A 13,855-nucleotide genomic window follows, 5' to 3' on the forward strand; every position below is an offset into this window, starting at 1 on the left:
CTTAATTACTGCCTGACTAGAAAAAGGCCCGTGGAAGTATGAATAAAATCCAGCCACTGCCCCTCCATCCCTCTGTGCTCCTTTCTCCGTGGGCAAAAACCTTGCGAGGGCGTGGTTCAGTGGCTACGCCTGACAGGCACCTGCTAAACCAATCTGGATGATAGGCCCCCGGAGTTTGGTGGTTGCTATGGAGACAAGCTCTGTCCAGCCTGAGGCCTCTGTGAGTCTCTCCTCATTGCCGCTGATAATAGACCCCCGGGGGGGAGGGGAGAGAGCATCCCAGTGCAGCCCCCCAGGTGGATGGCAGTGGGGCCCCTGGAGCTTGGCAGCAGGCAGCCCACCCACCCGGAGCATGACGAAGCCCCTTGCGGGGGGCAGGGGGTTCCCCATTGGGTCCCCGGCTGCTGCCCCTGGCCCCAGGGAGCACCAAGGCCTGCAGAGCTGATGCACAGACCAGCCAAGCCAACCCCTCCTGTTTCTCCCCCACCCAGGGGCTGCCCCTGCCAAGGTCATGGTGGGTGCAACAAGAGCCCAGAAACTCACACCCCTGCCGCCAAACACAGCCTGGAAAACAGGGGCTGGGTTAAAAACATACATAAACCAGGCACAAGTAATGGAATTAACGAGAAAGGGGGCAAAGTGCAGCGGAGCCGAAGCAATCCCAGCCGCAGGAAAGCCCCGGTTACGATGGACAACCAGGCAACGGCAGAGGATTAAACCCCAAGTAGTATTTTTTTAAAAGGGGACTTTAACCCAGCAAAGAGAAACAGCTAATGATGGCTGGGGTGAGGGGCAGCTGGGGGGTGTAATACAAACAAGTGCGATAACAAGCTGTGCATGAGCCCTCACGCTGAGCACTCTGCTTGTGTATTGTACTCACAACCCTTCCTCTGTGTTTGGTCTGCTTTTAGGCAGTGAGCTCTTTGAACAAGAGACTGTGTCTTCCTATGCACCGGGACAGTCCGTGGTGCTTCTTCAGTGCTACTGTAATAGTAAGTAACTTTAACATTTACCTTTAATCCTTCATTTAGGTCTTGATTGAGGATTTGGGCTTCATGGGGACAAAAGTACATTCGTAAGTGTTTTCCTGAATAGGAACGGATTAAGTATGTGTTAACTGCTTTCCGGAATCAGGGCCTTGTCTCTGATGTCTGTCATTTCCGCCATGCAGCTAATGCCACTGTAGGTAATTAGGGTAAATTTCTGAAAAGTGCCGTAAGTGACTTAGTAGCTTAAACTCCATTTTCAGAAGTGACTTTTGCTGAAAGTTGGGCTCCTAAGTGACTAAGTCACTTTTGAAAATGTGAATAGGCCTGGTCTACACTACAAGTTTATATCGAATTTAGCAGCGTTAAACTGAATTAACCCTGCACCCATCCACACAACGAAGCCCTTTACTTCGATATAAAGGGCTCTTAATATCGATATCTGTACTCCTCTCCAACGAGGGGAGTAGCGCTGAAATCAGTGTTGCCGTTTCGAATTAGGGTTAGTGTGGCCGCAATTCGATGGTATTGGCTTGCAGGAGCTATCCCACAGTGCACCATTGTAACCGCTCTGGACAGCAATCTGAACTCGAATGCACTGGCCAGGTAGACAGGAAAAGCCCCACGAACTTTTGAATTTCATTTCCTGTTTGCTCAGCGTGCAGCACTGATCAGCACAGGTGACCATGCAGTCGCAGAATCAAAAAAGATCTCCAGCGTGGACCGTACGGGAGATACTGAATCTGATCTCTGTATGGGGAGATGAATCTGTTCTATCAGAACTCCGTTCCAATAGACAAAATGCCAAAACATTTGAAAAAAATCTCCAAGGCTATGATGGACAAAAGGAAAAAAAATCCACTCTCGTCTTTTTTCAATGTCACCGTATGTCTATTGGATGCTGCTGGCAGATGCAGTGCTGCAGCGCTACACAGCAGCATCCCCTTCCCTTCCCTTGCGGACGGCAGACAGTACAGTATGACTGATATCCATCATCGTCGTCCCGTGAGTGTTCTTGGCTGGCCTCGGTGAGGTCGGCCGGGGACGCCTGGGCAAAAATGGGGAGATAATTGCCATGGTAGCTCAGGAGGAGAGGGCAAGGAGGGAAGCAATGGGTGGTGTTGTTGCAAGGGCACCTCCTAGAATGACATGGAGCTCATCATTTCTGCGGGATGTCTGGGGCTCTGACCCAAAGCGGCCATTTGCCTCTCTGGTTCTTTAGTAGGCTTACTTGATATTCTAGGCAGGACTGACTCTCCATTACACAAAACTTAAAAGAAGAGAACCACCTGGGGAGTCATTTCCATTTTTGTCCATGAGCCCCCAACCGACCTCACCGAGGCCAGCCAGGAGCACCCATGACAGCAGCAGACGGTACAGTGTAACTGGTAACCATCATGGTCAACTTGCAAAGCAGCAGACGGTACAGTCGGGCTGGTAACCATCTTTGGTAACTTGCGAAAGGCAAGAGGAAGCTGCTGTGTAGCACTGCAGTACTGCGTCTGTTAGCAACATCCAGTAGACATACGCTGACTGTGAAAAAAGGCTGAATGGGCTCAATGGTTGCTGTGTTATGGCGTCTGCCCAGGCAATCCAGGGAAAAGGGCGCGAAATGATTGTCTGCCGTTGCTTTCACGGAGGGAGGATTGACTGACGACATTTACCCAGAATCATTTGCCACACTGTTTTTGCCCCATCATGCGTTGGGTTCTCAACCCAGAATTCCATTGGGCAGGGGAGACTGCGGGAACTATGGGATAGCTACCCACAGTGCAACGCTCCGGAAATCAACGCTAGCCTCAGTACATGGACGCATGCCGCCAAATTAATGTGCTTAGTGTGGCCGTGTGCACTTGACTTTATACAATCTGTTTCCAAAAATCAGTTTCTGTAAAATCGGAATAATCCTGTAGTGTAGACATTGCCTTAGGCTCCTAAGTAGCTCACGTGCTTTGAAAATGTTAACCGACTCTGATAGTCCCCTCACCCCGAAGGCTGAGGGTTCGATCTGTGAATGTGCAGAGCCCTCTGGCCCTGATGCAATAAAGTACTTAAACACACTCAGCATCTTGCAAAATCTAGCACTATTAATGGCATTTTTAAATAAAGCACTGGAGGAACTGTTTCAGGCATCTGATAATGTAATGTAGGCACATTTGCCAGGTTTGATTGCGTTCACAGCTGCTCCCACATAGGGAACATGAAAATCAGTGATGTTCCCTTTGCTAAATGCTTCTTATTTTGTCAGCATCAATGGGTTCAGCCCTAGAACCATTGGATCTTGGAGAGAATCCAGCGTAGTGAGGTCCAGCTGTGCTGAAAATGCTTGCCTCTACGCTAGCATGCCCTGATGATATGATTCCTGTAAGAGTTCGCAGCCACTGAACTCTGGGACAGCTACTGTTCCTGGATTCCCCTCACAGGGTTCTACATTGGAGATGGAGCAAGGAAGTTAATGCCGAAGGAATCTTTATATTAATTGTTCTTCTTATTTTAACAGCACCAAAAAGCATGCTAGATTCCTCTCTATACAGCCAAAGGATGTGATCCCTGCCTTGACAAACTTAACTTACCTGAAAAATCCCACAGGTTCCAAAGGGGTTGGTGCCACAGAGAGTGAGCATCCCCGAAATCCTTTCTTCACGCATACTATGCAGGCTAAACTCTATGTAGTAGCTTCTGCAAAGGGGGCTCTTCCATGCTCCCCCCACTCAATTCCACTAGGTTCTCATCCCCTCCCGTCACATATCAATATTTATTTTTTACAATCAGCAACTTGCTTTCTGACATTTGTAGCGCCAGTCAGGGTTCTGTACAGCCATTGTCCAATAAAAGCCAGGGCATTTCTTACTCAAGGCTCAGCTGCTATGTGAACTCAGCAGTCTGACTCTGCCAATATGCTGGCAAAACACAGTGAGTTAGGGGTCAAGTGGCAGCCTCTGCTTTGAATTTCCTCACTGGTACCCATGATTATTATCACTTCTTAATTGGCCACGGGGGCATTTCAGAGTGTTGCAAGGTGTTTCCTGAGTTTCCCACCCCCGCAGCTGTTTCAATCTACCAGGTGGCAGGATGGAGAAAGACATGACTACAAGGCTCTCAGCTAGCAGTTGTGGGCGGTAATCCTCAAAGGGGATTTATACTGTTTTTAAAATTATTTCCAATTTCCCTTCCCTTTAGGACAGAAGAGAGAGCATACGATAGTTTGCTCATCACCCCACAGGCTTGGGGGAAGCTCTGAGTCTCTTCACATACCTTGTCTTATCTTGTAATGAAGATTTGATCAAGGAGTTTGGTTGAGTACAATAATTAGTGTTGATGCTAGGATTGTCTTTTCTGTGTGTATAGCTTTAAAAGTAGAATTCAACTAGAGGAGCTCCTTATTTGTAATATTTCTCAATACACAAGACAGTGGTTTTCTCTACATCTATAATAGAACAGAAACCCTGGCAGAGCTTACTGGCTTGGCACCAGCATCTGCTGAGTATATGGATATAAGAGGAAGCATATAGGAGGAACTAAGACAACATTAGGCTTTAGAGAAACATTACATTCCAGCTTTAAGTTTTCTTAAAAGGCAGTAATATCTTGAATTAATTCTCTCCTGGATAAAAATTGCTGATGGGGAGGAGGTGATGCTGTTAAATTCTACCTTTGTATCAAAATAAGTCAGTTTTTTCTACAAGAACCTTCAGCTATTTTAATTCTTCTTTTAAAAGTGCTGGTATAATAATCTGTCACAGCTCTTTCAGAGAATCTTTTGAACTATATTGTCATCTTTGTGGCTGCATACTTTATATAAACCAGATGCAAAGGGACTTGTCACATGTAGTTTAGAGCCAAAATTTCAGTTATGTTTAGAAAATGTCTATATGAATAAAACATTTTTAATTTGAAACATATCTCTGCCACAACATTATACTAGTGCATATTACCCCAAAGGGCAACTATCAAAGGCATTTATAACAAGCAAAATTCAGTCAGAGGGACTTGTATTTTCCACTTCTTCCTTGGATTATTAGTTTCTGAGTATAAGAAAAAATGAAGTTTTTATTTTTTTTTTACTAACTTTATTTACTAGACTAATTTCACTGTCAGAGTTAAGTGAAAAGAATAAACACATAATGGTGACAAGTAGGAGGTATTTTTACATTCTTTGTTTTAACAATCCAAGTCTTATCAGTAACAGTGGTAAAGGCATTTTTAAAAAATGTGATATCTTCTGACAGTGTTCATTTAAGAGACATAGCTGAAACAATCTTGGAACCGTTAGTGATTATCTTTAAGATCTCCTGGAGAATGGATGAGGTCCAGAGAACAGGAGAAGGGCAAACATAGTGCCTGTCTTTAAAAAGGGGAACAAAGAGGACCTGGGGAATTATATATTAGTCAGCCTAACTTTGATACCTGGAAAGATGCTGGAATAAATTATTAAACAATCTGTTTGTAAGCACCTAGAGAATAACAGGATAACAAATAATAGCCAAATGCCAAACCAACCTAATTTCCTTTTTGGATAGGGTGATTGGCCTAGTGGATGGGGGTAAACAGTAGACATGACAGATTTTGATTTTAGTAAGGCTATTGACACCTCCCACATGATATTCTCATAAGCATACTAGAGGAATATGGTCTAGAGGAAATTACTATAAGGTGAGTGCACAACTGATTGAGAGGCCGTAATCAATGGGGTTCACTGTCAAACTCGGAGAGCGTATCTAGTGGAGTCCTAAAGGGGTCAGCCCTGGGTCTCTTACTAGTCAATGTTTTCACTAATGATGTGGATAATGGAGTGGAGAATGTGCTTATATAATCGGCAGATGACACCAAACTGTGATGGGTTGCAAGTACTTTGGAAGACAGGATTAGAATTTAAAACTACCTTGACAAACTGGTGAATTGGTTTGAATCCAACAAGCTGAAATTCAGTAAAGACAAGTGCAAAGGACTTCACTTTGGAAGGAAATATCAAATGCACAGATACAAAATGGGAAATTACTAGCTAGGCAGTAGTTCTGCAGAAAAGACTCTGTGGGTTATAGTGGATCACTAGCTGAATATGAGCCAACAATGTGTTGCACTTGCAAAAAAGGTTAATATAATTCTGGGATGTTGTGATGAGACAGATCCCCACCCTCATCAGAAAATAATTAAAGATCTTCTCAGGGCACAATCAGCTTCAACCAAGTACATTTGTGAGGCTTGCAAAGCCTATATATGGGCGGGTTCTTAAAAAGAAAGGTGCCTGGTCAGTGTAGGGTGGATAATGATATATGGGGAAAAAGACTGCTGACAGAACAGAAACAAGCATTGGTGATGCCAGTTAGGAAACAAGGCAAAGTATATACAAGACCTCTTGCTTATAGACCCATTGCTCGCACATCCCATGTGGGCTAAAATCATGGGGAAAATTATAAATGTAAGACTAGTGGACTACTTGGAGAAAAATATTACTGTCTAACTGAGGTACAAAGTATCAGAGGGTAGCCGTGTTAGTCTGGATCTGTAAAAGCAGCAAAGAATCCTGTGGCACCTTATAGACTAACAGACGTTTTGGAGCATGAGCTTTCGTGGGTGAATACCCACTTCCTCAGATGCATGTGAGGAAGTGGGTATTCACCCACGAAAGCTCATGCTCCAAAACGTCTGTTAGTCTATAAGGTGCCACAGGATTCTTTGCTGAGGTACAAAGTGGTTCCAGAAAAGGAAGATGCAGAGTTGACCATATCATGAGACTAGAAACAGAGGTCAAAAAAGCATAAGAACTTTGTGATACCAGTCTTCCTGGACATTGAATAAGCATATGATATGCTATAGAGGGAAGACCTCTTATATAATTATGCAAAATTGGAATAAAAGGGGAAATGGTTTGGTGGATAAGGGACTTTTTTAGTTAAAATGGGAACAGCTTTATCAAAAACCTACAAGCTTACAAATGGAACTCCACAAAGGAATATTTACAGCCTTGTTTTGTTTTCCCTTATGATAAATGACTTCCCAGAAAGTGTGCAGATGTCAGTGCTATATAGACTAAGCATAATACACTTACATTAGACAGGAAAAGACAAATGAGGTACTCTGAGAATTTCTAAGTGGGGAAATGATTAGGGATTTAAATTCTTACTTGCAAAAAATAAGAGAATGCCTTTAACCAGAAAGAAAATTAAGGAAGTTTGGAACCTATTTCTTTAGGATGGAAAAAATTCAGATAGTTCAAAAGGTTGTGGTCCTAGAAGTAGTGTTTGATAATAAATTGGCTTGTACAATCACAGACAATATCACACACAAGTGTGAAAGTAGGATGAACTTACTCAAAAGCGTAGCTGGAAACAAATGGGGATGCAGATAAGAAGGTATTGATGATGTACAGAGCACTGATCAGATCAGTTTTAGACTATGGATGCCAAGCTTTAGGTTCGGTCTCAAAAAAAATTCTTAGGTCAGATCTACACTAAAAAGTTAAGTTGACCCAACTACATTGCTCAGGGGTGTGAAAAATCCACAAAGTAGTTAACACTCAACCTAACCCTTGGTGTAGACAGCACTAGGCTGATGGAAGAATTCTTCTGTCGACCTAGCTATAGCCTCTCGGGGAGGTGGATTAACTATTACAGTGATGGGAAAACTTCTCCTGTCTCTATAGTAAGTGGCTACACTGAAGCGCTACAGCTGAACAGCTATTCCCCCATTTGTGGATTTGGAACTGCATGAAAAAAGCACGAGTAGAGTGGGAACAGCTTTCTGTGTTCCTAGTTTTGGAATCCAGAAACCTAAAACACCGTCCAATTGTTTGACCATACTAATGTCTGAACTGCTAGGGATAATGTTGGCACTAACTTGGTAAAAGATGTGCAACTGACCTGTACTTGCACCTGTCAGGGATTATGACAATCAGAATTGGAAAAGCTGAAATGACATAAGTGAAATAATGTTCCTAACTAGAGAACTAATGCAAGCAGGTATCTGTGTAACAATAGCATGGATTCCGGTATATATCTGGACATGAGAGGGCTGACAAAGCAGCAAAACAAGCTCTGGAAAAAATGAGATGGATATTAAGATACTTTTAAATAGACAAGAATTCAGAAGTAGGGTAACAAAGAAGCTTGTGAAGGAATGGCAAGGATTATGGACCAAGGGGGAAAAAAGGACTAAGGTTTTAGGATGTATGCTCAAGAATTGAAGATAATACCATGCTCCACAGTCACGTTAGAAAAAATGAAGTAGTCATTTTTAAAGGGTTAACAGGTCCCTGTGCCTTAAATAATAAGTTAACCATATTAAAAAGAAAGATGGGCTGTGTAATGTGTGCAGAGCCAAAGAAATTGTTGGTGATGTTCTATGGCAGTGGTCTCCAACCTTTTTACACACAAGATCACTTTTTGAATTTAAGTGCAACCCAGGATCTACTCTGCCTCTTTCCTGAAGCCCCGCCCTGTTCACTCCATCTCCCCCTACGTCACTCACTCTCTCCTCCCTGTACCGGGTTGGGGCAGGGAGTTGGGGTTCGGGAAGGGGTGCAGGATCTGGGCCGGGGCCGAGGAGTTCAGAGTGTGAGAGGGGGCTCTGGGCTGAGCCTGGGGGTTGGGATACAGGACGGGGTATGGGGTGCTGGTTCTGGGAGGGGGCTTAGGGCTGGGGGTTAGGGTGGGGGCTCCCGCCGGCGAGCACTTATCTGAAGTGACTCCTAGTCAGTGGCACAGCGGGGCTAAGGCAGGCTCCCTGCCTTCCCCGGCCCCACACCACACCTGGAAGCGACCAACATGCATGCCTCTGCAGCCCCTGGGGGTGGGAGGCACATGGCTCCATGTGCTGCTCCTGCCTTCAACTCAAGCACAGGGCCGACGAGAGGGTGGGTGGGGGAGCTGGTACAAATTACCGGGGCCCGGCGGTCCGGAAGGGGGCTTGGGGTCTGGCTTCATCGGCCCTGTTTAGCCAGTCTGCCCTTGCTGGGGGGGATGAAATTTTTTTTTCACCGGGGCCTGAACCCGCTCTTGGTGGCCCTGCTCAAGCACCACCCCCACAGCTCCCAGTGACCACAGTTCCCCATTCCCAGCAATAGGAGCTGCGGGGGGCAGTGCATGGAGACCACTGCCCCACCCATTCAGGACTTCAGGAGCATGCTGGCCGCTTCTGGGAGCGGCACATGGCCAGGGCAGGCAGGGAGCCTGCCTCAGCCCTGCTATGCTGCCGGACTTTTTGTGGCCGGAGATCGCGACCGACCGACCAGACAATCGCGATCGATGGGATGGGGATCACTGTTCTATGGCATTGTGGAAAATATACTATGGAAAGAAAGTTTCTGGATGAAAAATTGAGTCAGCTCAGAATCAAAGATTTTTCCCTACAGGGACTAGTGAGAATGTCAGGGAAATGCAATAGTGCAAAAAAGCCTTGCTGTAGAAGGATATTTAAAAAACCAAAACTTGGCTAAAAATGAGTGAAGGAGGTGGTAGTCAGAGCATCGTATGAGAAGGCTGCTGTGTCAAAACACTAATAAAGACAAAGTGCAGGGTGGTACTCTGTAGGAGCAGGACTGCAAGTAATTGCTTCCTGGCAGCAGGGGTTACTGACTGGGGAAATGAGTTGGCTTCCCAGGTCCTCTCAGAAAGGAGAAGGGCTGGTACTTCTCTTTGACTTCCCAAAAGCCTAGGACTCTGTTTTTTGTGGGCTGTGGAAGCAAACTGACTTTTTGTTCGGATTCCTTTAGCTCCCCTCTCCTCTGCAATGTGCCTGGAACAGCACAGCTGGAGGCTTGTGCCCTGTGTGAGAGACAGGGGCAGTGCCCATCCCTCTCCCCGAGGGGTTGCTAGAAAGGTATTGCCTACTACAAGCGTATTAGTAGGAGCACGATAAGATATGAGAGAGAATTGTTGTTTCACTCTTCTCGGCATTGGTAAGGATTCAGCTAAAGTAGCCTGTCCAGTTCTGGGCACCACACTTTAGGAAAGATGTGGACAAACTGGAGAGAGCCAGAGGAGAGCAGCAAAAATGCTTAAAAGTTTAGAAAACCTGACCTGTGCAGAAAGGTTAAAATCCTGGACGTTTAGCCTTAAGAAAAGATGACCAAAGGGGGACCTGATAACAATCTTCAGCTAAGTTAGGAGCTGTTATAAAGAGAACTGTGATCAATTGTTCTCCATGTTCACTGAAGGTAAGACAAGAAGTAATCTGCTTAATGAGCAGCAAAGATATTTAGGTTAGATATTAGGAACAACTTTCTAACTCTAAGGGAAGTTAAGCTCTGGAATAGGCTTCCAAGGAAGGTCATGGAATCCCCATCATTGGAGGTTTTTAAGAACGTGTTGGACAAACACCTGTCAAGGATGGTCTAGATATAGTTGGTCCTGCGTCAATACAGGGAGATGGACTACATCAGTGGTCCCCAACCTTTCTCGTCTGGCGAGCGCCAGACAAAGGACCATGGCAGCGGAAGAGCATCCACCAAAATGTCACCAAAATTTGGCGACATTTCGGCGGTGACACCTCTGGATGACACTGCTTGTCTGCGGCAAGTGGCGCCATCGCCAAAATGCCGCCGAATTTGGGTAGCATTTCAGTGGATGCTCATCCGTCGGCCAGTACGCGGACGCGTTTAGATGTTGGGGACCTCTGGACTAGATGACCTCTTGAGGTCCTTTCTAGCCCTGCATTTCTAGGATTCTGTAGCGGGGTGGCAAACTTTTTGGCCCAAGGGCCACATCTGAGGATGGAAATTGTATGGTGGGCCATGAATGCTATGAGATTGGGGTTTGGGGTGCGGGAGGGGGTGAGGGCTCTCAGTTGAGCCAGAAATGAGGAGTTCAGAGTGCAGGAGGTAGCACCAGGCTGGGGCAGAGGGTTGGGGTGTGTGTGGGGGGGGTGAGTGCTCCGGCTGGGGGTACAGGCTCTGGGGTGCAGGAAGGTGGGACCGAGGGATTTGGAGAGTGGGAGGGGGATCAAGGTTGGGGAAGGAGGTTGGGAAACTGGAGTGGGTCAGGAGTACCGGCCGATGGGAACTGCAGGGATGGCGCTAAGGGAAGGGACAGCGTGCGGAGCCCCCTGGCTGCTCCTATGCATGGGAACTGGAGAAGGGACATGCTGCTGCCGCTTCCATGAGCGTGCAGAGCCACGGCACACACAGGAAGCGGGGCAAGCCCCAGATCCTGCTCCCCGGCTGGAGCTTAAGGACCGGATTTAAACGTTTGAAGGGCCAGATGCAGCCCCCGGGCCGTAGTTTGCCCACCCCTGTTCTATAGAGTCAAACTGAAGATGCCAACAGTGTCTAATTAAACCTCCTGGAAAGGATTAATATCTTCAAGGAACATACTCCATGAAACAGAATGTCAAGAAACAGACAAATTAAAAATAGAGGGTCCTTTTACTGCACCTCACCTCTTGTGAAGCTAGAAACCTGGTAGACCTGAGCTAACAAATTATATTCATCTTCTGCCTATTTGAAACTAATTTCACATTCTAATATTAAATGATTGCAGTTTCTTCAAGTCAGGAAGTTGCTGAAGAAAGTAACTCACTCTAACTCCAGTGCCGATACAGAGCATGGCTTAATCTAAACCTCTTTAGTATTCATAGGGCATAACAGTGCCTCAACCCTGATAATCATGATCCACTTCCAGAGTGTGCTTGCAGACCGGGACTGTAATGTTTTGCAGACCTCAAGTGTTTGTTCAAGAGATTTTAAACATGGCCCAAGTCCAACAGTAGACAGATAAGGACCAGTGGAGACTTCTATTATTAGACTTTACTGTAATACCCAGAAGGCCTAATCAGAATCAGGGTCCTATTGTGCTAGATTGCTGTACAAACACAATCTCTTTTGTGTGTGTGCGTGCATGCACATGTCGTGGGGGTTTTGTTTGTTTGTGAGGGGTGAGAAGGAGGGTTGTAACATGGACCAGAAGCTGCTATTCAAATACCAAAAGCAGCAAAGAGTCCTGTGGCACCGTATAGACTAACAGACGTATTGGAGCATGAGCTTTCGTGGGTGGATACCCACTTCGTCACCGACGAGAGCTCATGCTGCAATACGTCTGTTGGTCTATAAGGTGCCAAAGGCTCTTTGCTGCTTTTACAGATCCAGATTAACACGGCTCCCCCTCTGATATTCAAATACCAAATAATTCTGGCAAATACTAAGCAAAAATTTAAAAATTGCATAAGATCTTGACTGGCATTTGTTCCTTTTTCTTTAAAAATAACCTGCACAAATTGATAGTTTAAATTGTATGAAGATCTCAGCACAATCATGTTTATTTTGCCTTTAAAAAAACCCACAGGCTACAAAAAGCTAAATCTAAGACACATTCCTTCTAAGTTTTGTTGTTAAAAGAGATAGTATGATTAAAAATCCCATGTATATACAATAAAAATGTCTTTAACTATGTTACAGTTTAGATGACAAACTGAAAAACTCTAACATACTTTTCCCACTATTTATGGTGATGTTTACTTATGCATTTTGCTCAGCTTGGACAAAGAAAATAGACTGGTCAATTTCCATTTAGCTTCAGCATGGTCTAATGCTATGGTGCTTGATTTGCAAAGGTGGCATGGGAAAGCTTATTTGTATATAAACGTACTTTTTCCATTTGAATTGAAATAAACTTGTTCAAGCTTTCAAAAATAGGAGGTGAAGGTTAATTTCCTCAGTCCCTACGTAGGCTCTTGCCTGATTTTCAAAAAGTGCTGAGCTCCCAATAGCTCGTATTGAGTTCAATGGGATGATCAAAAATATTCAAGGTAATCATGAAGAACAGTTTAAAGCATAAGTTCGCAAAAGTGCAGCCTATGGAGTTCAACATAGCTAGCAGGCACCTTCATTTTCAATATGGATGGGGAGTCTACAAATCTCAGCCCTGGAGATGCTCTAATCTGAGCTGGAAGGGCCAGGCCACTTGACCCAATTTGGAGCATTGCGCCCTAGGATTCAGGCTGCCCAGACATATCTAAGATGAGCGGGGCTGTGAAACTATTTTGTTAATGTGAGTTACGGCTCCCACTATGTTCAAATGCAGCCATTAGGGGAGCATGATATCTGGGGTAATGGGTGCAGGACAGGTTATACAAAAAATTAGAAAAGAGATGAAAGGCTGCAGATGTAAGGCTATTTCAGTATCTAGTGTTACTTAAACTGTTATTACTAACTCCACGCTGTCTCTCATTGTTGCATGCTGTGCTTGTTCCTCTTAGCAAGAACATGGCGAATAAAAAGATGGAAATATTCTCCCCTCTGGAAGCTGTGCAAATCTGTGCTGTGCTGGAGGACTGTCTTGATCAGCTTGCTATTCTTGGATATATTATGCCAGTTTCCTATGAGGGCAGGACAGACATCAGCAATGTAGGTGCCTCTATTTTTAAAATTCTCTTATTTTCTTTCCTGTCTTTACACTACACCTTCTTTTGACTCCTCTTAAAAATAAATGTTGATATATTTTCATTGTAAAATGCCCCACAGCCCGTGAGAGGAGGAACATTCTGTCTTCCAGAAGCTGGGAACAGGGGACAGGAGATGGGTCACTTGATGATTGCCTGTTCTGTTCATTCCCTCTGGGGCACCTGGCATTGGCCACTGTCAGAAGACAGGATACTGGGCTAGATGGGCCTGTGGTCTGACCTGGTATGGCCATTCTTATTATAAATGCATCATCTTGCTGTTCAGCTGGAGACTGATTTTAATACTTATACTGCAGTAGCATCCATTGGCCTTAATAAGGATTTGGGTTCCATTCAAGTAGGCACTGCACAAACATAAACAAAGACATGATTCCTATGCCAAAGAACTTACAGTCTAAGATAACAGTCAAAATGCAAAGGAGTAGGGAAAGGAAAACGATCAAGCATAGCTAAGTGGTATATACATTAATGCATTC

At 45.0% G+C, this 13,855-nt stretch overlaps 1 protein-coding gene across 4 annotated transcripts in view; it reads left to right on the forward strand.

Moving 5' to 3' along the window:
* Positions 1 to 48: 48 nt before the first annotated feature.
* Positions 49 to 13,855, forward strand: part of IQCG (IQ motif containing G) — a 32,352-nt gene continuing 18,545 nt past the window's right edge. For 2 of the 4 annotated variants that reach the window (XM_050963827.1, XM_050963830.1), the window contains exons 1-2: positions 49 to 220; positions 912 to 992. In XM_050963827.1, the coding sequence (XP_050819784.1) occupies positions 158 to 220; positions 912 to 992 (144 nt within the window). In that variant the 5' untranslated portion in view covers positions 49 to 157. Of the gene's footprint in view, positions 221 to 353; positions 515 to 911; positions 993 to 13,175; positions 13,324 to 13,855 lie in introns of those variants that run through there. The other 2 variants (XM_050963828.1, XM_050963829.1) reach the window with 2 other exon arrangements.

This window comes from Gopherus flavomarginatus, chromosome 8, assembly GCF_025201925.1.
Source record: "Gopherus flavomarginatus isolate rGopFla2 chromosome 8, rGopFla2.mat.asm, whole genome shotgun sequence".
Lineage (NCBI taxonomy): Eukaryota > Metazoa > Chordata > Testudines > Testudinidae > Gopherus > Gopherus flavomarginatus.